This window comes from Stegostoma tigrinum, chromosome 16 (genome assembly GCF_030684315.1).
Source record: "Stegostoma tigrinum isolate sSteTig4 chromosome 16, sSteTig4.hap1, whole genome shotgun sequence".
In the NCBI taxonomy this organism is placed as follows: Eukaryota; Metazoa; Chordata; class Chondrichthyes; order Orectolobiformes; family Stegostomatidae; genus Stegostoma; species Stegostoma tigrinum.
Window position 1 is genome coordinate 52,294,649 of NC_081369.1, and position 23,945 is coordinate 52,318,593.

General features: G+C 43.7%; 1 protein-coding gene across 11 annotated transcripts in view; it reads right to left on the minus strand.

Annotated features, from left to right (window-relative positions):
* The window catches only part of gse1b (Gse1 coiled-coil protein b), a 760,234-nt gene that overhangs the window by 22,129 nt on the left and 714,160 nt on the right, over window positions 1-23,945 (minus strand). For all 11 annotated transcript variants that reach the window (XM_048546473.2, XM_048546474.2, XM_048546472.2 and 8 more), the window contains 2 exons: window positions 13,134-13,741; window positions 9,629-9,741 (listed from right to left, as the gene is read on the minus strand). In XM_048546473.2, the coding sequence (XP_048402430.2) occupies window positions 9,629-9,741; window positions 13,134-13,741 (721 nt within the window). The remainder of the gene's footprint in view (window positions 1-9,628; window positions 9,742-13,133; window positions 13,742-23,945) is intronic.

Here is a 23,945-nt window from a genome sequence, read left to right on the forward strand (position 1 = left end):
GGGAATAGCACTGGGTAAATTGTTCCTTTAGAGATTCTGCAGTCATGAGAGGCTGAATGGCTTCCTTCTGTGTCATAACCGTTCTGTAAAGGAGGCAGGAGTCAATCCTACAGCAGCAGAGAAAACCTGGTAAGATGCCACTGAGCCGCAGTAACCTAATTTCTAAAGTACTTTGTGCATTGCTGAAAATATAGCTGAAGCAACAAGTGAAGTTAGCTGCTTCATGCTGCTTTATGCAGTAGTCACACAAGTGCTATTCACCACTAACAGGATGCTGTAGTCAAGCCATAAAGACATTCTGCCTATTTACAGAAACAAACAATATGGTTTATGAATTGCAGCACTGTTGTGATGGGCGATACTGACAGATCACATCAAACAGCATGTCGGCTGGATACCCACTGAGACTGCACTTGTAAAACTCACAACATTGTCCTACATTTAATGTGATTCTGTAACTAGACACATTTACTGGATAATCCTTATGGTACAAGGAATTACACCGACAACCAATTTACGATTGTCAGTTTGAACTGCACTGTGGTGCCCTTGTGCAGACTGAAAGATGCATATATTAATACACAGGGACTGTGTTTTGCAAACAGAAAGGATGCATACACACACTGCTTATCTGAATTCAACAAAATAGGTAAAAACTAAAAGAGCTGCAGATGCTGTAAATCACAAACAAAACCAGAAGTTGCTGGAAAAGCTCAGCAGGTCTGGCAGCATCTGTGAAGAAAAAAATCAGAGTTAATGTTTCGGGGTCTGAGGAAGGGTCACCGGACCCGAAACACTAACTCTGATTTTTTTCTTCACAGATGCTGCCAGTCCTGCTGAGCTTTTCCAGCAACTTCTGTTTCTGTTAAACAAAATAGGAGACAGCCAATTGCTGTTTTGTTTCTCATGGTTTTACCCTGATCCATCAGAGACAACCTGCCTGGTTTCAAATTTAAACAAAGCCTGGCAGTTAACCGTCAATCAGCATTAATGTGCATATTCTCCACGGCAAACTCTTTACCAATCATGGTCCACTTCCCAAACAACCAGCACTTTCCCTTGGTATAGTATAAATGTTGTTTTCGATTTACGTTGGCATTCTTACAAATTATCCTTATGTGAGGCAAAAAGCTTTGATAAAATGTGTCTTTTTCAGCAACAATCAAGTTGCATACTGCTAAATAATGAATATATCTTATACACAACCAAGAGACAAGGGAAGGGAAGGGAATATGGTTGTAGATTTCTCCTTCCTCACAGTCCTCTGTGTAATGAATGAATGTCCTTCATAAGGATACAATAACCCCCAACCTCCTGTTTCTGTTAGATCCAGTGCCTCCATACTCCCTGGTGGCCCTTCCGTAACCCTACCTGATGTTGTCCATGTGATTACAAAGAAGTAATTGTACTGGGGAACAAGAGATGAAAGCTAATAAAATGTGAGGCTGGATGAATACAATCCGACCCCACCACCCAAGATCCTCCGACACTCCCGCCATCTACAATCCGACCCCACCACCCAAGACATTTTTCCATCCCCAACCCTGTCTGCTTTCCAGAGGGACCACTCTCTCCGTGACTCCCTTGTTCGCTCCACACTGCCCTCCAACCCCACCACACCCGGCACCTTCCCCTGCAACCGCAGGAAATGCTACACTTGCCCCCACACCTCCTCCCTCACCCCTATCCCAGGCCCCAAGATGACATTCCACATTAAGCAGAGGTTCACCTGCACATCTGCCAATGTGGTATACTGCATCCACTGTACCCGGTGTGGCTTCCTCTACATTGGGGAAACCAAGCGGAGGCTTGGGGACCGCTTTGCAGAACACCTCCGCTCGGTTCGCAATAAACAACTGCACCTCCCAGTAGTGAAACATTTGAATTCCCCCTCCCATTCCTTAGACGACATGTCCATCCTGGACCTCCTGCAGTGCCACAATGATGCCACCCGAAGGTTGCAGGAACAGCAACTCATATTCCGCTTGGGAACCCTGCAGCCCAATGGTATCAAAGTGGACTTCACCAGCTTCAAAATCTCCCCTCCCCCCACTGCACCACACAACCAGCCCAGCTCTTCCCCTCCACCCACTGCATCCCAAAACCAGTCCAACCTGTCTCTGCCTCCCTAACCTGTTCTTCCTCACCCATCCCTTCCTCCCACCCCAAGCCGCACCTCCATCTCCTACCTACTAACCTCATCCCACCTCCTTGACCTGTCCGTCTTCCCTGGACTGGCCTATCCCCTCCCTACCTCCCCACCTATACTCTCCTCCCCACCTATCTTCTTTTCTCTCCATCTTCGGTCCACCTCCCCCTCTCTCCCTATTTATTCCAGAACCCTCACCCCATGCCCCTCTCTGATGAAGGGTCTAGGCCTGAAACGTCAGCTTTTGTGCTCCTGAGATGCTGGGCCTGTTGTGTTCATCCAGCCTCACATTTTATTATCTTGGATTGTCCAGCATCTGCAGTTCCCATGATCACTGATACAATTTCATCCAGCCTCACATTTTATTATCTTGGATTCTCCAGCATCTGCAGTTCCCATGATCACTCATCAAGAGATGAAAGCTGTGCAGATTTGGCACCCAGATTTAACCAAAGTCTCACCATTGCCTGTAGCAGTGAATCTCAGGGTCCAGTGAGACAGAAATTCTCTTGCGCTCAATACAACAGCACATGATAACCCTCAGACAGAGGCTTGTCATCCAGTAAGCACAGGTGAACACTCTGAGAATGTGCTGACAGTGTCACCAGAGTAAACAAAAGGACTAGTGGGTCCAAAGCTTTTGGTAGTTGAATGCTCAAAGGTGGTTACATGAAGCACTAGTTCATCATTCTTTTCTTGGGTTGTTTTGCCACTGGTTGATTAGAATTAGGTTTATTGTCACATGTACTCATGTGAGTACTTAACAAGTAGCCACTTATGGCACCATTTTAGGTACAGAAGGTACCTAGGCACAGAACCTTAGGTACAAAGCAGCAAGATAAAGGAACAAAGGTAAAAAGTTAACCATTACAGTTATCACATCTTAATTTGCTTTGGTGTGTAAGCCTTTCTACTGGTATCTTTGGTGGTGACAAAGAATTGAGAAAATCAGTTTTGTTCAGAGCTCCCTCTCCAGGCTCTAATTTTCCCTGGTCTCTGGCAGGAAGCCTATCCTGACTGCTTGCATGACAAGTAGCTTGGCCGGCAGTACCCAGTTCGTACTGTCCCCCACAGCCCCACTGAGAGGAGAGGAGATACAGCCCTGTATCCAACTGGCAAATGCTTCCACAACTGTCCTTCTGCCATGGAGGAAAACCTGGATTACTTCCCAATGGGATAAATCATATTTTCCCCAGCAACTGGAGTATTGGGAATTCACATTAGAACCATTATCCAAAGCAATTTTGCAAACCAGTGTGGGTCAATTGAAGCTATTCAATTGAATTACTGCTGCTAAATTACTGAATTCATGGGTATCAGAACGAATGATCCTGCTCAATGATTTAATTGTAAACATTGGGGAACAGATTAGAGAAACACACTGAAATGATGATGTAGTCGAATGATGATTGATTGATGCAGCACAAATTTAGATAGTTTTACATCTAATTCAGGTCTGTAAGCTGTCATTTAGCACTGCTCTGTCAATGAGTGTAGACCCCTCCACAACCTTCCCATCATCCCACTGGATTGCAGGCTCAACCGATTCCTGATCATCTTCAGTCAATGTGTCGCTATGGCTTGGTGCAAGAAGAAAAACACTTGGATTCTAGTTATGATGATACGTACAGCAGGCAGTCCGGGAGCCAGGTGGTTGAGCCCAGAGTGGTAGGTCCAGCCCTTGTGAGGACTGTAAGCCCAGAATGGCCAGACACTGTGGTGGTAAACTTTTAACTGTGTTTCTTTGTTTTTCTGTTTTTTTGGTAAGATGGACTGTAATGTTTAATTTTTTAACATTGCTTCTTTATTTTTCTGCTTTGTATCTAAGACCCTATACCTAGGTACCTTTGTATCTAAGACCCTATATCTAGGTAACTTTGTATCTAAGACCCTGTGCCTAGGTACCTTTGTATCTAAGACCCTATACCGAGGTTCCTTTGTATCTAAGACCCTATATCTAGGTAACTTTGTATCTAAGACCCTGTGCCTAGGTACCTTTGTATCTAAGACCCTATACCGAGGTAACTTTGTATCTAAGACCCTGTGCCTAGGTACCTTTGTATTTAAGACCCTATACCGAGGTAACTTTGTATCTAAGACCCTGTGCCTAGGTACCTTTGTATTTAAGACCCTATACCGAGGTAACTTTGTATCTAAGACCCTGTGCCTAGGTACCTTTGTATCTAAGACCCTATACCGAGGTAACTTTGTATCTAAGACTCTGTACCTAGGTACCTTCATATCTAAGATGGCACCATTAGTGGTGATTTATAAACTTTTCACTCTGCTCATGTCAGTACATGAGACAACAAACCTAATTCTGAACATCTCCCCATAAAGGTGAAAAGAGAGCACCAGGCAGACAATGAACATGTTGAAGGAATGCTGATGTCCTCAATGTACTATTAGGCTATAAGACACAGAAGCAGATGTGGACCCATTCAGCCCATTGAGTCTGCCCCACCATTCAATGACATCAAGGCCGATCTGATAATCCTTAAACCCACTTTCCAGCCTTTTCCCCATAATGCTTGGTTACCTTACTGATTAGGAATCCATCTAGCCTTGAATAAACTTAACGACCCAACATCAACAGTAAAGAATTTCGTAGATTTGCTGTGCTCAGAGAAGAAATTCCACCTTATCTCTGTCTTAAATGGGTGATCTCTTATTTTGAGATGATGCCCTCTAGTCCTAGACTCACCCACAGTGGGAAACAATCTGTTCACATCGATCTGATCAAGTCGGCTGAGAATCTTGTATGCTTCAATAAGGCCGCCTCTCATTCTCCTAAACTCCAATGAGGACAAAATGGCAAGCCAGAGATGTGTGACATTATGATGAAAGTTTACAGCACAGCAAGATACCATTGCAGCCATGCTGGGTCTCCGGAGAATCTGTGCCCTCAGGTCCATTTCCTTACCCTTTTCCACAGCAATTTAATTTCCTTTCCTCTCTAAGAGAAAGCAGACTGGAAAAATCTGTTCCTGTTTTCACTAAAGTGTCCTAAAGTGTTACAAAGTGAGGATGCCCATTTGAGGTGATTGGCAAAACGCAAAGAAAATTATTTTAATGCTGTGAGTGTTTCGGGTCTGGAATGCATTTGGTGAGAACATGATGGAGGCGGCTTAAATTGGACCTTCATGCGTGATTGAGATCATTATCTGAAAGAGAAAAGAAATGGCAGGGCTTCTGGGTAAAGATGTCGAAGGTGGGTGAAGGCGAGTTGCAGTTACTGAGAGCCAGCACAGATATAATGGGCTGAAAATCTTCCCTCTGTGATGTAATTATTCTATAATTCCATATATATCCACTTCCCTGCAGAAAAAAACCTTTTGATTTTGTTTCCATCATCAACTCTGGCAGGCCATTTTACTTGCTTCTGACCCTCTACACAAGAAAGCCCCTCTCATCTCCGTCTTTGTTCTTTTGATGGTGGTCTGCAATTTCTCAGTCTCTCCTGTTATTGACTCTGCCATCAAAGGAATTAGCTTTCTCCTATTTGCCCGATCAAAAAATGATCATTTTAAACATAAACAGCAAATCTCCCTGTGACTTTCTCTGCTGAATGCAAAGGTCCGGGCTTTCTCAAGCACTGCTGTTTCTCATCCCTGCTTCTATTGCAGTTAATCACCTCTGCTCTATTCCAAAGCTTCGATACCTTTGTCAAATTTGATACCTGAAAGTGACACATTATTCTAATTTCAGCTTAATTGATAACATATAGCCATACTTCAACTAGTTTGTAGTTAATGTCCCTATTTATAACAGCAAATATCTCTTTATAACTTCTTCTTGTTTCTCCATTTTTAAAAATGTGCTAATCAGAATCCGTAAATTATTCTGTACCTCATATATCAGGTAGTAATATATCGCATATCCTTCCATAACTTTTCAATATCCATGCTCTTTATTCTTACTTCTTTACCCTAACTTTACCCTCAACTCACATTTTTTGACACCACTATTTCACATTGGCGGGGACTGGGTTCTTTTTGATTGCTTTCCCCTCTCATCTGAAGGTGCTGGGGCAGAGTAGCACCATTTCCTACTTGTGCATCCAAACTTACAAATTAGCACATGGAATCTGCAAGGGGTGGATCATTTTATGGAAGGGAAGAGACTCGAAGAATAATACTGCACAGGAAGATGCCATTTGGCCCATGGTGATAGAGATCCATCCAATTTGTCCCCTTCTCCCGCTATACCCTCAGAAGCTTCCAAGCCTTTTCTCTCCGAGTATTCACCAACTCCCTTTTTACCTTCACAACTGAATCTCTGTCCACCATCCCTTCAGGCACTGATTTTCAGTTTGCAACAACTGAAATAAAAGAAGTGGTCATCTCCTGTCTGGCTCTGTTGGTGGTTAACTTAACTCTGTATCTTCTGGCCATATTGAAACCAAAGTATATTCAACTGTTACTGCTAGTAACTTACATGTTAAAAATGGTTTTCCATTAACTTCAATGTAGGTTTAACGAAAATATTGCCATTTGACATGAAATAATGAAAAATATAGTTTTCTTTCGACATTTTTTTTAATGAACCCATCTGGCTTGTTTTTATCTCTATCTAGGGATTGCCCTTCATTCTTATTAGATTAACTCTGCTCTTTTAACATCCATGACTGGGTCATACCTGAACTGTGATTACCAATTCCATTTAATGGTCGGATCTGTGAAATTAATTAATTTACCTTCATAGAAGATCTTGACTTACTTTGCTCCACTGACAGTCTATGTGATTTTCAAACTGGTTTTGACCCTCACTTTTAGCTGCAGAGGGAATTTGGATTATAGGAGGAAAAGGAGAAAGTGCTGGAAAAGCTCAGCATCTGTGGACAGAAAGCAGAGTTAAAGTTTTGGGTCCAGTGACCATTCCTCAGAACCTCGTGCTCTCCCTTTCTGAGATTCCTGCAGCCCTGGGAGCACTGGGACATCCATGGTGCTACGAGGTAAGGAGTTCCAGGATTCTGACTCAATGACACTGAAGGAATGGCTGATGGACTGGAAGCTGTGCAACTGCAGCATCACCACTGGTGGGAGGATGTAATGACAATGTGACAACTTACACAGGGGACAATTACTATGAAAGTGGAAGGGTGTGCCAGTGCAGGAGATTCCGTGTTTAATCTGGAAATAGCTGGCTCAAAAACATGAGGATTCCCCTGAATCTGTGTGTTACAATGTTCTAATTTTTGTCAAATTATTTTATAATATCTTGCTTTGTAATTTCCCAGTTGATTGCTGAGTTCATGTCACTGCTCCTGGTCACTTTGCAAATTGAACTCAGCATTAAGTAGTCCCCATTGTAATTGAAAAGTGAATAGTGGTCATTTTACATGATCAGTCTTGATGGCATTGCTCTTTTCTGTTTGACGGCTCATTGCCCCACTCTGTTCTGCTTGCTGTGTAACGACCGTGCAATTTGCTTCAGTTTCTTGCAGGGCTACATCTGTTTTACTGGACCGCAAGATAAACTGCTCAGCATACAATTCATTCAAAGGAAGCTGTGGGGAACAGGAATCTTCTTAATTGCACCAAATTAAAAATACAGTCACAGTAAAGCTGTTGAGTTGCTGGGAATGAAATGTGAAAAGCTGCGGTGCAGGTACTCTCTCAGTTTGTAATCCATCACTGTGGTAGGGCTTGTGCTGAAAAACCATTACCTTGTCTGGATAATTTATTAAAACACAGCTTCGTGATTCCTGGTGGCTGAGGTGATGAATATGCCAGGCTTAGCCCAACAGACCAGGGAGCGTTTATCCCAGGCTGATAGTGAAGGTGTTAGTGTCCTAGTCTTAGGGTCGAAGGGAATCAGACAGTGATCAACTCTCAGCGTATGTATATATGTGTATGTAAGTGTGAGCACATGTGCATGTGTGCCTCTGTATGTGCCCCCATGTGTTCATAGGTGTGCCCTGTGCGTGCATGCCTGCTGACACTGGGTGAGGATCAATGCCAGTTGAGCCAAACAGCATGCTGTCAGTGAAGAATGAGAATGTAATTGAGGTTGTGGAAGAGTCTTCCAGTTACACCATCAGCCAGCAGCCTTGCGAAGAGTGGAACCAAATATGTAAATGACTCCAGAGATAGTAGGAACTGCAGATGCTGGAGAATCTGAGATAACAAGTTGTGGAGCTGAATGAACACAGCAGGCTAAGCAGCATCAGAGGAGCTGGAAAGCTGACATTTCTCTAGGCCTGAAATGTCAGCTTTCCTGCTCCTCTGATCTGCTTGGCCTGTTGTGTTCATCCAGCTCTACACCTTGTTATGTAAATCACTCCGTCAGGTATACAATCTCTCCATCATCATGTCCTCAGTTGTGTGATACATGGGGATCCGTCCTCTCACAGGCCCGGGGCTAAGGTTTCAGAGGAAGTTGGGACGATATTTTGGCCACTGGACATGCAGGGTGCAGGCCCACTACAAGCCCTAGTACTTGGATGTACTCAGGCACTCATGAACCAGGTTTAGGGAAATAGCTCCACTGCTTTGTGGATACCTTGAGAAAGTTGAACACAACTGGAGCGAACCTTGACGAAAAAGCCTGGAGTGGAGGCCAAAGGCATACGGATGTCTAAATATTTCATCATTCTGGCAAATTCTGCAACCAAGCCCGTGCCAAAAAGAATGTTCCATATTTCTTTGGATCCAACAGGAAAAGGGACAGCCCAGGAACTCGGCAGATTTTGCCTGGGCTTGTAGCTGAGAGAGAAACTCCAGTTTTACTGAACATCGGAGTTAAGCACCATGGTGCAAAACACCATGCTGCTAGGACGATAGAACATAATGGAGCAAGATTACAGTCTGAATTGACTGGATTCTGGGCCTGTTAGCACTGGCTGACGTGCTGATGGCTTTGCACCTCTTGGAAGAGACACAATCTCCGATTCAGAAAATAACTGCAGCGTTAAGACAAAAGTCTTCAGAGGGGTGATCATTTTAAAAGTAAATTGCTGAAGCTTTGAGAGGCATGAGAGTTGAGATGTAATTGTGAAATAATGAAATAACCAACCTGACACCTGTCTGAGACACTGCGAATGTTAAATTGGTCTGGGTATTTTTTTCTATTGTGATTGTTCGCTGCTGTCAGATTATCAGTATTTTCTGTGTGAGGACTACGTCTAATCGAGCCTAGACATCTTATGAACTCCTTAGCATCTTTACAAAGAGCCATAACCCTCAGTTTAACTCACAGTAATCCCAATGCCATGATTAATAAATCCTCCTTCACCCTATGTTATGCATCTAAGCAGTTGGATGTTCGGCCTCTGATGCAACTACGTTTTGGAAAATTTAGAAATAAGCAAGGAGTTCAGAGGGAAAACGTTTTTGCTAAAAGAAGGGAGAATGGCAAATTAATGATGTGGTGAGGAATGCAAAGAGATTAAAAAATGAGACTTCTAAGTCTATTAGATTCTCATTATCGCTCCACAGCCTATTTTTAGACTGCCACAATGGAGAAGTGTTAACATACCTCAGATGAATCATCAAGTTTCAGAGGTGGCTGCTCAGCGACTCGCCGGAGATGTGCTCGAACTTCCTCTTCATCACTTTCATCATACGAGTCATCAAAGTCATAGTAATAACCTAATTAGAAACAGTGGAAGCAAAGTGACAGAATAACTGACAAAGCAGCCTGACAGTGTGCAAATATGCTCTGCTGTGTCAGCACATTCATCCTGCGCTGAGCTGCCCAATTAGTTCATTTAAATCCTGCAATTAACTAACTACATCCGAGTCTGCACATATCTACTTTAAATGACGGAGATTTCACAGTCACAGAGTCTTACAGCACAGAAATAGACCCTTCAGTCCCACCGCTCCATGCCGAACATAATCCCCAACTAAACTGCTCCAACCTGCCTGCACTTGGCCCATATCCCTTCAAACATTTCTGATTCATGTACTTATCTAAATGTCTTTTAGATGTTGTAACTATACCTGCATCCACCACTTCCTCTGGAAGTTCATTCCTATTCTATGACCCACTCTGTGTAAAAAAAATTGGCCAGCATGTCTTTTTAAAATATTTCTCCTGTCACTTTAAAAATATACCCCCTTGTCTTGAAATCCCTCATTCTATGGAAAAGACGCCGGCCATTTGCCCTATTTGTACCTCTCATGATTTTATCAACCTCTATAAGTTCACCTCTTAATCTCCTACACTCCGATTGAAAAAAGTCTCAGCCTATCCAGCCTCTCCTTGTAATTCAAACCCGCCATTCCTGGCAACATCATCTGGGGTAGGAAGTTTTGAAAATTCTCCTCCTCTCGGTCCTGCACAGCATCTCCCTTATTTTGTAAACTGTGTCCCCTCCAAGCAGGGGGATCCCTCTTATCTGCATCTATACTCCGCATCCTTTTAAGTATTTTGCACATTTCAATGAGATTCCTTCTCATTCTTCAAAAGTCTAGAGAATACAGGCCAGTTTACCCAATCTCTTCCCACAGGGCAGTCACACCATCCTGGGAACAAGGTCTGATGAAACTTTGTTGCACTTGCCTCTGGCAATAATGTATTTCAGGAGATAAAGAGACCAAAGCTGCTCCCAGTTTTCCAGGTACAGTCTAACCAAACTTCTATACAATTGCAGCAAGATTTCACTGCTCCTGTACCCAAATCTTCTTGGGAATCCTGATTTCAGAGGTAGATTGTGTTGAGGGAATTGATTCTTTATTAGAAGGTAAGTGCTCAGAGCAGGAGATCCGAAGACCCAGGGCTTTCCAAAGTGCGGCTGGAACCTCAAATTGAGTCTTGAGAGGAAATTCCGATGTGCCTAGCTCTGAGGCAGCAAGAGCTACCTGGAAGCTCTGACCAAGTGCTCCTCCTCTAGCCTGTTCTCACACATCCCTTTTGTACCCTGGTCTCATAGTTCTCACTCGACAATTTTCAATCCTTGGCTTAGGGTCACAATGGGAAAGCGTTTGGGAAATACTGCCTTAGGTTATGTGAGCTGGATTCAGCTCAAGCGATTTTCATAGTCATCATTAGATCCTTAATTCCAGATTTTTAGTGAAATCAAATTTAACTATCTGCTGTGGCGGGATTTGAACTCAGGTCCTCAGAACATTACCTGGGTCTCTGGATTAACAATCCAATGATAATACGCCAGGTCATTACCTCCCATTATATTTACATACTTAAAGGTTACTATTGCACATATCATACTCAATATCTTCTAAAGCTTCTGATGCTTGATGCTCTGCATTACTTGGACAACACAGCATTGGGTTTAATAGAACATGATGATCACATTGCTGAGATATTTCAACACCATTCATAAAGCAAGCTGCCTCATGGTCCTTCCTATATGTGTTATTTTACACATACTGCACGAAATTATAATCTTAAAGTCACCCCACTATCTCTGTCATTACACAAGCTTTTACTTAGTTAAATCATGGGAATGTGAACATCACTGGCTCACCCAGGCTTATTGCCCATTTTTAAACTGTCCAGAGAACAGGGATAACACATCGGCCGCACCCCATAATGATGGCAGATACCCTTCCCTAAAGGATATTAGTGAAACCAATGGGCTTTTACAATTGACAGTGGTTACATGGTCACCACTAGCCAAGCTTTTTTAATTATAATCAGTTCTGAAGGTTCACTGGACGCAAAATGTGAACTCTGATTTCTCTCCACAAATGCTGCCAGCGCTTGCTGAGATTTTCCAGCAATTTCTGGTTTTATTTCTAATTTCCAGCACCTGCAGTCCTTCCACTTTTTAAAAAAATTATAGATTTTTATTAAATTGAAAGTTCACCAGTTAGCATGCTGAGATTCAAACCCATACCTCCAACACATTTGCCTGGGTCTCTGGATGGCAATTCCAGTGACATTACCACAACAACCCCACCCTCTCTTCCATTTTCTCCTGTTTTGGGGCTTTGTTTTTTTTGGTTTCTGGTTAAGTTAACGCAGCCCTGGTGGACAATTTCTTGTCTCTATGTTGTAAAAAAAGACGAGAAGAGCTGGGTTCTCTGCCTGGGCTAAGCTAGAGCGTCCCTAATGGGCAGCTTTTGTTATTTGGTGCAAGAGAAGGGCTGGATTCTATTTGAGTGTTTGGTTGTGAGCACTATGCCCCTGTTGGGTAGTATTTATTTAAGTTGGCTTATTTTAGAAAAAGGAGCTGGATTCCTCCTCTTTGAGGAAGTTGGCTGCTTGTCAGAAAAAGTGAAAGATGGAAACTGTCGTTGTCATATTTACAAGACGATCCTTTGTAGGTGTCTGAAAGTCTGTTGTTGCCTCAATGAACACTTGGATATTGATCTGTTAAATAAGTCAGGCCAGAGAAGAATATTCTAAAGAAGGGTCACTGGACCCAAAACATTAACTGTTTTCTCTCCACAGATGCCACCAGACCTGCTGCGTTTTCCCAGCAATTTCTGTTTTTGTTTCTGATTTCCAACATCTGCAGTACTTTCAGTTTTTTTCCCTTTCAGACAAAAAATATTGCTATTTAGATTAGATTACAGTGTGGAAACAGGCCCTTCGGCCCAACAAGTCCACACCACCCCTTGCAGCATCCCACCCAGACTCATCCCCCTATAACCCACACACCCCTGAACACTACGGGGAAATTTAGCATGGCCAATCCACCTAGCCTGCACATCTTTGGACTGTGGGAGGAAACTGGAGCACCCGGAAGAAACCCACGCAGACACGGGGAGAACATGCAAACTCTGCACAGATGTTTACCTGAGGCTGGAATTGAACCCAGGTCCCTGGTGCTGTGAGGCTGCAGTGCTAACCACTGAGCCACCGTGCCGCCCCAAACTTATTTGATGGTAACCAGAAGAAGTCACCACAAAGTCCAGGTATCTCTGCTGGCTCAGGACCAAGAAACTACAATGCCACAATGAAATGCTCAAACAATTAAAAGTCCTGGGAGTCAGAGTCCTATAGCACTGAAGAGGCCCTTCAGTCCATTCTACCTATACTAACCCCATCACTCTTTGCCACGAAGGCTCACCTTTCTCTTTAGCCTCTTTCCGCTTCTTCTCCTCGAGGTCCAACTTGCTTATCAGCCTTCGGTAGCGCTGCAAGAGTTCATCATAGACATACATAGGCCCTGGGGCTCGTGGGAGGCTCAGGGGCTGTCTGTAGGTGGATGTTGACTTGTGCAATAAGCTCATGTCACTGCACGGCCCGAGATAGGGCACGGACATTCGCTGCTGGTTAAGAATGGACTGGGCAGATTTCTCCAGCTCTGCAAACGGAGGGCCATAAGAGTGAGAGTGTGAGGCATGCTCCAGGGAGCCCGGGCCCCGCGATGGCTGATACTTCTCAGGACCGTCACGCCTCTTGGCACTCTCCTCCTGGCTGTGGATCTTCTCTATCTTGATTGGCGGACCCACCTGCCGGTGCGTGTCGTAGTGGCCAGCGTAGTTGTTCAGCATGTGGTGATCGTGGCTCTTACGGGACTCGGTGTGGTTATCCATCAGGGTCACTGGATTCCACAGGACAGCTGGGCTGGAATGGTGCTCCTTATGCTGGGGTTTGGGGGAAATGAGTGGGGGCGGAGCTCCTATCTGCTGGGGTTGCTCTCTGCCACACAGCTCATGGTGACCAAGTCCAGATCTACAAAAGACAGAACGACAACACAAAGAAACAACATCAGCAATATATACACACAGGTTTTAGATTCCACCTCTGGGAATCTAATCTTTCAGCACTTGTGAAGGGCATGAGGTTAATCCCACAAGTTTCTGATTTCTTCAGTTCTCACCAACGACATCTCACCCATTGGCTATTTCCAGCATTTTTCTTTTTATTAAAGGGAGGAACCTGGTGAGGAGGATGGGTCCATGCAAAGACTGACAGTGATAATCTGGTTATTAAGCCATATCAGTACATCATCTACAAGATGCACCAAGGCTCCAACAACATCATCTTCCATACCTGCAATCTTTACAATCCAGAAAGACCAGGGCATCAAATAAATGGGATCACCACCACCCACAAGTTCCTCTCCAAGTCACTCACCATCCTGACTTGGAAATATATCATACAAAAACCAAAAGAATAGCGGATGCTGTAAATCAGGAACAAAAACAAAGTTGCTGGATAAGTTCAGCAGGTCTGGCAGCATCTGTGAATGAGCAAACAGAGTTAAAGTTTCAGGTCTGGTGATCCTTCCACAGAACTGGTGGTGGCTGGGAAAATGTCAGTTTATGTGCAGAAAATAGGGAGGTGGGTGGGGTAGGGAGTAAACGATAGGATAGAGACCAAAGAGAGAGAAAGAGTGTTGGACAGACAAAGGAGTTGGTAACGATCAGGCTGGGAGGATGATAGTTGTTAATGGGGACTGTTAGTGACTAACAACAGGGGGTGTGTAATGGCGGGCTATGTGGTAACAAGGCCTGGTGTGTGGGGTGGGGGGCTGGGGCAAGGGAGGGTTTAGGCCCCAAAATTATTGAACTCAAAATTGAGTCTGGAGGGCTGTACGGTTCCCAAGCGGAAAATGAGGTGTTGTTCCTCCAGCTTGGGGACCCTCCAGCCCTCTGGACTCAATACTGAGTTCAATAATTTTAGGGCCTAAACTCTCCTGTGTCCTGCGCCCCTACCCCCCCACACCAGGCCTTGTTACAACATAGCCTGAGACCGAAAACTGAGCAAGTGTTTCCCATGTATCACAAACTTCAAAGAGACTTCTATCAAAAAAAAATCTGACAACTTGGTCTATGAAAAGCCTGCTTCTCTTCTGGTCTTGAAGTACACGGCTGGGTGTGCCATAAGACTTGGCAAATTCCCTGAAAAATTCACACGGCAACAACTTTATACAGTTGGCAGTGACTTGTGGAAATTAAAACTAAAAACAAAAAGAGGATTTGACAGGCAAGCTTTAAAGAACCAAAATGTTGAAAGCTATGTTGGGAAAAAAAAAGACTTTCAGCATCTCCGACCCCATCTTAAATAACTGCGGTACAGTGGCTTTGAAGATACTGCGAGTCTCAAAGGCACATCACTACCATACAACATTATAATTGATTAGCATAAATGCTATCTTTTAATTATGGGATTAACCTCATGCCCTTCACAAGTGCCGAAAGTCGCCATTTTATGATTTCTCAGGGATGTTGACAACTGACCCTGGATGTTTGGTTTTCTACATATTGTGTGTTAGGGATTCAATATAAATTTAGGTTGTCACTGGTGGGAAGACACAATCTTTACTTCAAGGCACGCTAGGTATGTTCAAACTTCTGTTGTTCATTCCCACCATTACCCAGTTGTTTAGAATATATAAGTTAGGTCTGCTGAGATCTAGTTTGCCACTCTAGAGACTGCAGTACACTCCCAGTGCAGTACTGAGGGACTGCAGCACTGTCAGAGCTATTGACTCTGGAATGGCAAGTTAAACCAAAACTCCACCTGATCCCTCTTGTGGACGGAAATGATCCCTGTGCCACTATCCTGAAGAACAGCAGGCAAGTTCTCCCAAGTGTCTTGCCTTCAAACAAAGTCACCAGAATCATTCATCTGCTCCCTTTCAATTCGCTGTTTGCAGGAATTTAAGTGCAATTAGTGCTTTGGGGTGCCCTGAGATCATCAACAGCACTACATTTTTTTTAAAAAGTCTCTTTTTTTAATAAAGGCTACATTTGGTCATCCATTTGCATTGGAGTGGCTCCCAATGCAGGGCAGCAGGCATGCTGTTGTGGGGCCTTCTTCCTGCTAAACGACCAACGGCCCAATGCTGGTAAGTGCAAGGACATTCAAACATCAGGTGAGATCTTGTTTGTGATGCCCAGCTTGCCAGCATCCACTATTTTGGCTCACACATTGGAAAGGGATGCTAGACACCATGGGCTGTATGTGTGGAATGAGACCAGAAAGGATCAGCGACTGAGAGACATAGATAGATGGGGAGGGAGTATGGAGGAATAACAGGGAGACAAAAAAAAGAGAAAATTAGATTAAAACGATGTAAATCACACGGCAATTAGGGTTGGGTGCTAAATGCTGGCCGAGCCAATGATGCTCACATCCCATGAACGAATTTTTGAAAACTTTATTTGAATCATAGTGGCAAGGCAACACGGTGGCTCAGTGGTTAGCACTGCTGCCTCACAGCACCAGGGACCTGGGTTTGATTCCACCCTTGGGTGACTGTGTGGAGTCTGCACGTTCACCCTGTGTCTGCTTGGGTTTCCTCTGAATGCTCTGGTTTCTTCCCACAGTCCAAAGATGTGCAGCCTAGGTGGATTGGCCATGCTAAATTTCCCCACAATAACAAGGTGTGGAGCTGGATGAATGCAGCAGGCCAGGCATCAGAGGAGTAGGAAAGTTGACCTTTCGGGTCTGGACCCCTCAGGTCAGCTTTCCTGCTCCTCAGATGCTGCCTGGCCTGATGCGTTCATCCAGCTCCACACCTTGATATCTCAGACTCCAGCATCGGCAGTTCCTACTATCTCTAAATTGTTCCATAGTGTCCAGGGATGGGCAGGCAAGGGAGTTAGCCATGGAAAATGCAAGGTTTCATGGGTAGGGTATGGGGCTGGGTCTTTGTGTGATGTTCTCTGGAGGGTCATTGTGGACTCGATGGACTGAATGGCTTGCTTCCACACTGTATAGATTCTATAAATCAATGGAGGACAATCATGAGGCCCATACACAATCAGTCTGAAAGTAATAAAGATTTAAAGACGCTGTTAGCAGTTACCAAGGTGCAAGTCTAGTCTGTGAGCAGAGGTGATATACCTAGCCTTCCTTTGCTTTGTGTAAGCAGGCTAGATTCATCTACTCAACTGCATCTAGTGCCCATTATTCTTCCATCACCTTTAATGTGAGCAGACAGTTGCAAAAAAAGCTTTTATTTTTGTTCTGAAGAATGCAGTGTGAGACAGACGAAGAAGGATTATCATACACTTCCTGAACACAAGTTGAGTATTGTTATATTAATAATTAGAAATCACCTAAATACCTCTAAAACAACTGGGGAAATTGAGGGGGGTGCGAGAGGGTGTAAACAGGTGAGCATTTGGGTTAGTATGAAGCTTTGAATTGCACACTTATTCCCTCCAAACACGCAGAGAGAATAAAGTGGGAATTGTGGATCCCTGCCCTGATCACACCTGATTAGCCTGCTAAGCTGAGAGATAGAAAAAAAAACCCCAACAATAATAAATCATCAGAGCAGGAGGCAGCCTGTATGTGCAATGCTTAATCATCCGGCAATGGACTGAACAAACAGGCATCAGAAATTTTTTTTTCACTGCAACCCCTGTGGCTTCAGGATGTGAATACAATTACCTTTTCAGTCTCGCTCATAGTTGTGTCAATAGACAGAGAGAGGGAGGGAGGGAGGAAGAGTGTAATTGTAATGCAGCAGATTGCAAATTATGGTGACCTCTGCTCTCCATAAAGTGTCATATAATTATCAGTGTGGTTATCTACATATAATTTGTCACCCAACATACTGTTAAAAACCCAATTTAACTGTAATCGCAGCCAGTGTATAGCTCTGCTCTAACGTCAGGTCTATGCAAAGGAGTCCATTATCCGTGAGCACTGAATAGCTGGACTGTCATGATACATAGATAGATCTTTTGAAAATACGGCAGTCTTGGAACGTTTTAATTTGACAATCAGGCAAGTAAAAGTGCTGATATTGCAAAAATATGACTACAGTTTTGTACAAGGCTTCTTGCCACTTGACTAACTTATAGGCACTATTCCACAAGCTAGGGGTGCTCCCAGCATTCTGACCGAGTTCATCATGAACATGTCTATAATAACCACTAACACCATGTAGCACCTTCAATGTCTTAAAATGTTCCAAGATGAATTAAAAACCAAAAGATGGCATCAGGCCACACAAGGAATAATGATCAGTTGGAAGCAATAGGAACAATTTGGTTAAACTTGAAAGGGTGCAAACGAGATTTCCAAGGAAGTTTCTGGGCATGGAAGGTTTGAGCTTCGCAGAGAGGCTGAATAGGCTGGGGCTATTTTCTCTGGAGCGTCAGTGGCTGAGAAGTGACCTTACAGAGGTTTATAAAATCATGGGAGGCATGGATAGAGTGAATAGTTACGGTCTTTTCCCCAGGGTGGGGGAGTGCAAAACTTGAGGGCATAGGTTTAAGGTGAGAGGTGAAAGATATAAAAGGGACATATAAAAGGGAGAACTTCTTCATGCAGACGGCGGTGAGTGTATGGGCTGAGCTGCCAGAGGAAGTGGTGGAGGCTGGTACAATTACTACATTTAGAAGCCACTGAATCCCCACAGTGCAGAAACAGGCCCTTCGGCCCAACAAGTCCACACCGACCCTCAGAGCACTACACCCAGACCCACCTCTCTAATATACACATCCCTGAACACTGTGGGGCAATTTAACATGGCTAAACCATCCAAGCTGCACAGTTTTGGACTGTGGCAGGAAACCAGAGCACCCGGAGGAAACCCACACAGACACAAGAATGTGCAAACGCCACACAGACAGTTGCCCGAGGGTAGAACTGAACCCAGGTCCCTGGTGCTGTGAGGAAGCAGTTCTAACCAATGAGACACCGTGCCGCCAGAAAAGACATCTGGATGGGTATGTGAATAGGAAGGGTTTACAGGGATATAGACCAAATGCCGCCAAATGGGACTAGATTAATTTAGGATATCTGGTCGGCATGGACGAGTTGGACCAAAGGTTCAGTTTCCGAGCTGTACATCTCTATGACTTCACTTAGGGGCGGCTAACAAAGTAAAGGATTACACTGTGAATTGTAAGATGTAGGAAAGTACTGAAGATCAGAGGGATGCATGCGCGCAGATTTACAGATCCCTGAAGGTAGCAGGGCAGGTAGACAAAACAGGTAGGAAGACTTATGCGATTATTAGCAGAGGCACAGAATACAATGAAGATTATGCTGGAATTGTATACAACACTGGTTGGACCACAACTGGAGAAGTGCATGCAGTTGTGGTCATTGCATTATAAGCAGGATGTGATTACACTAGAGATGGTGCAGAGAAGATTTACCAGAATGCTACCTTGGTTAGAGGCTTTGAGCTGTGAGGAAAGCTTAGAGAGGCTGGGGTTGATTTCTTTAGTTGAGGGAAGGTTGACACAGATGTATGGGATTATAAGGGACATAGATAAGTTGGGCAAAAAAAGGCATGTTTTTCATTGGTATCGAGGGGTCAATAACCAGGTAGCATTGATATAAGTTCGAGGCAGAGGGAGGGCTAAGACGAGAGGCAAGGAGACTTTTTTTTACCTTGAGGGTGGATTGAGTCTGGAATTTGTTGCCTGAAAGGGTAGTTGAGTAAGAAATTCTTAAACATTCAATTAGTAGCTAGATATTCAGCGTCGTTGCCTCCAGGACTATGGGATAAAAGCTCGAAAGTAGGGTCAGTGCAGTCAGGTCTTTGTTGACTGGCATGGATACTGTGGGCTGAATGACCTCCTTCGGTGCTATAAACATTAGAGTTTCACTGATTTCCATTTCACAATTTGAAATCTACAGAAAGTGGGGAACCGAATATTGGAGTGATTCAAAATGGGGACGTGCAAGAGGCTGCAATTAGATCAGTGCAGATATCACAAAGGAATCTGAGGCTGCAGCAGGTTATGAAGGTGTGAGGCCATCAAGAGATTTCAGAACAAGGATAAGGATGTTAAAACCAGGAAGCAACGTAAGACAGCAAGAACAGACATTTTTGCAGCATAGAGGTAGCGTCTCCAATATCTGGGCTTGGAGACCCAGCTTCAAGCCCCCGCACTGCTCCAGAGAAGTGTAGTAATATCTGAACAGATTAGAAAAGAAAAAGATGACAAGAAGAGGAGTGGTTGGTGAATGGGATGTGGTGTAAGTTAAGGCTCGCGTAGCAGTGTTTTGAATGACTTCAAGTTTACAGAGAATATAGAACATAGAACATAGAACAGTACAGCACAGAACAGGCCCTTCAGCCCACAATGTTGTGCCGACCATTGATCCTCATGTATGCACCCTCAAATTTCTGTGACCATATGCATGTCCAGCAGTCTCTTAAATGACCCCAATGACCTTGCTTCCACAACTGCTGCTGGCAACGCATTCCATGCTCTCACAAATCTCTGTGTAAAGAACCCGCCTCTGACATCCCCTCTATACTTTCCTGCAACCAGCTTAAAACTATGACCCGTCGTGCTAGCCATTTCTGCCCTGGGAAATAGTCCCTGGCTATCGACTCTATCTATGCCTCTCATTATCTTGTACACCTCAATATAACATGGGAGACCAGTCAGGTGTCTGCTGACATCACCGAGACAGTAAATGTCGGGAGGGAAAGATAACCACAAGAGGGCATCATTTCCAATTTCAACATTGAAATAGTAGTAGTTATCAGCATGGCTCTGGCCAAAGGTTAAGAGCAGGAAGTAATCAAAGAGATTGAACTGATACTCCACCTTCATCATTTGGGAATGGAATTCAGAACAATGGAGTCTGGCACTGAGGGGAAATATCAGGAAGTGCTTTTGCACACGAGAAATTTTCAAGAACTTCGGATTTATGTCGACTAAGACTTCAGTAGCAAGGTGTAGAGCTGAATGAATGCAGAAAGCCAAGCAGCATCAGAGGAGCAGGAAGGCTGATGTTTCGGGCCTTGACCCTTCTTCAGAAATTTCTGAAGGGCCTAGCCTGAAACATCAGCCTTCCTGCTCCTCTGATGCTGCTTGGCCTGCTGTGTTCATCCAGATCTACACCTTATTACCTCAGACTCTCCAGCATCCACAGTTCCTACTATCTCCAAGACTTCAGTAACGACAGGTGGATAAATTAAGTCAAGCTACAGGTCAGCCATAATCTAACTGGATGATGGGGCAGGTGCAATGGCACTTTGCCATGTAATCCTGGCTGTCCCCCTTCAGGAACACAGAGACAAATGTTGGCTCCCTAATCATTGGATTGATTGAAATCACTGATTTAGCAAAAGGAAAGTGATCTGCTAATGTCTGTGGCTTTGTACTGCTTTGCTACCACCAGCCCTGGCATGTCATTAAAAATAAAAATAATTCAACCCCTGTTCCCACAAAACATTGTTCAATGCCTTTTTTAATTCACTCACAGGATGTGGGCATCTCTAGCCATCCCTAACTGCCCAGAGGACAGTTATGAGTCAGCCACATTGCTGTGGGTCTGGAGTCCTATGTAGGCCAGACCAGGTAAGGATGGAAGACTTCCTTCCCTAAAGAACATCAGTAAACCAGGTGGGTTTTTCCTGACAATAAACAATGGATTCACGATCATCGTTAGACCCTTAATTCCAGATTATTTATTGAATTCAAATTCCACTATCCGCCATAGTGGGATTTGACCCTGGGACCCCAGAAAATCAGCTGAGTTTCTGGATTAATAGTCCAACAATAATACCACCAGGCCATTGCCTTCCCTTGGGTGCCTGTTGCCTTCCCTTAATTCCTACGGTCTGCACTAGTTTCATGGAAGCATTCTGGAGAAATAGGTGATTTCTCCATGACTTCTCCCATGTCACCACCCAGTGAATCCAACAATCATTCAGATTCCTTTCCGCATCAGTCACTGTACCAAAATGAATGTTGCCTCTGGGCAGTGGCTGAGGGTAAGCTGCCTTAACATCTATTAAAGAAAGAATGGCTTCACTTTTAAAATTTTTTAAAGGTCAGAAGTAAGATTCAAGTCCCCTTCTGTTTAATTAGCCCTCCTGCACATGCTAGAAACAAGCATATCTCCAGTTTAGCAGAGCACCAAGTGCTTGTTGTTTGAGAACTCACTCATAAAAACCTTCTGGCTCTGACAGCAGCCTTTCATTGATTTTTTTTGTAAATTCCTGAAAAAAACTGTTAGCTGCTGCTTGTTTCTATTGTGCCTCTAAGAATCAAAGATCACAGGAGGGCATTCAGCCTATGGTTTCTATGTCTGCAGTTATCCAATTAGTTCTAATCCTCCTTGGTCTAACACCTTAAGCCCAGCAAACCTTGCCCCTCTGAATGTTAGCACTGAAAGCTGTTTCCATTGCCCTTTCAGTGCATTCAGCATCATAATTTATTTGGTTTAAAAAAAATTCTATTTCTCCTTCAGTCTTCTGACCACTGCCTGAAATGTCTCTCTTCTGATTTCCCACCCCGACTGTGAGACAAAATAATTTTACTTCACAAAATCCTGTTAAAATACTCAACACCTCTAATAAATCCTCTCAGAACTGTCTTAAACACTGCAAAACTATGGTATGGTTCAGAATTAGGAAGATGCAGACCAGAACTGTTGTTTTTGGTCGGGGGGTTGGTGGGAGGCACAGGACATTTTGGAGCTCCTCATCTTGTTGGAACACAATGACAGATGCCAACTAGTGGCCATACCAGAGTGTTTATTCTGAGCTTGAATGGCTTACTCATGCACAAAGGCAACAGCAATACACCGCAGATCTTTGCCAAACATAATCATGAAATAATCCAATGGAAGTCCATAAGTCGTAGAAGCTGAAATAGGCCATTTGGCGAATTAAGCCTGCTTCTCCATTTGATAAGATCATGGTTGGCTTGACTGTGACCTCAGATTCCAATTTCCTGCCTAATCTTTAATTCCCTCGTTAGTCAAGAATCTATTCCTGAACAAGAGTATTCCAAAGGACCTGTGACCCGCTCAATAGAAAAATAAGTTTCTCCTTATTTGAGATTTCAGTGAGAGAGCCCATATGTTTAAACTGTAGCCCTATGTTTCAGACTTTCTCATAAAGGGGAAAACACCATCTGTTCAGCATCCACACTGCTGGGTTTCTTCAGGAACTTTCAATAAGATTGCCTCTCACTTGTCTAAGCTCCAATGGATAAAATCCCAACCTGTCTAACCCTCCTGTGGTTGCCAGTGCCCTCAGATCATATTGTGCAGAAAGATTGAGGTTTATAGAGATTCTTAATCAATGCAGGATAACATTACAGAGTCATTTCTATCTGGGTGTGTCTCAATTTAGCGTGACACTGTGCCAAATGGGAAATAGTGCTTGATATGCATGATAGAGGCTAGAAGGGTAATCTACTGGCTGAAAATTACATTCTCAGTTGAATGAAAAAACGATTTTTTTTTTATTCAGCCCACTTTCTAGTGCTTTTCTGTAATGTAAGAAATCACAAGTTATATGGTGAAATCATTCCGGGTTCATGAAAGACGGACGGATACAACAGGCATCTTTAGAGCAGTTTTCAAAGGGAGGCGGGGACAGTTAGTTCCATGTAATCCCCAGTGGACAGAGTGGTGAAAATCATCCCAGGTGTTCTTAACATGTGGCGACAAAAACACAAGATGCAAACTGCCACGACCACACTTCCCTTGTGACCCATTACAGCCTTTAGCTGTGACGATCTTACGAAGATTTTGTTAAGCAGAAAGCCTCCAAACCTTCTGTTTCAATTCTGAGAGTAGGTCCTTTATTCACCTTTCGTATTATTTTTGTTTGTTTAAGTTCGACCTCAACTTCCATGGTTAACAAACAGATTGCCTGCAACTTAACCCAATGTCAATCATTCCGAAATCTGTTAAAGCTTGCAAAAATATTCATGAAAAAATGCAGGCACCTGAGAAACTCTTCTTAAATAGATTATTGCTCCAAATGATGCTTTAGTGATTATCAGATGCGAAGACTGATTCCTGGGATGGCAGCAACAATATACAGAGGCTGGAGGGTTAGGGCTATATTCACTAGAGATTAGAAAAATGAGGGGGAGTCTCATAAAAACAAATAAAAATCTGCAGGATTAGACATGGTAAACCCAGAAAGGACATTCCCAATGATCATGGAGTCCAGAACAGTCTCAGGATACGGGGTAGGCCA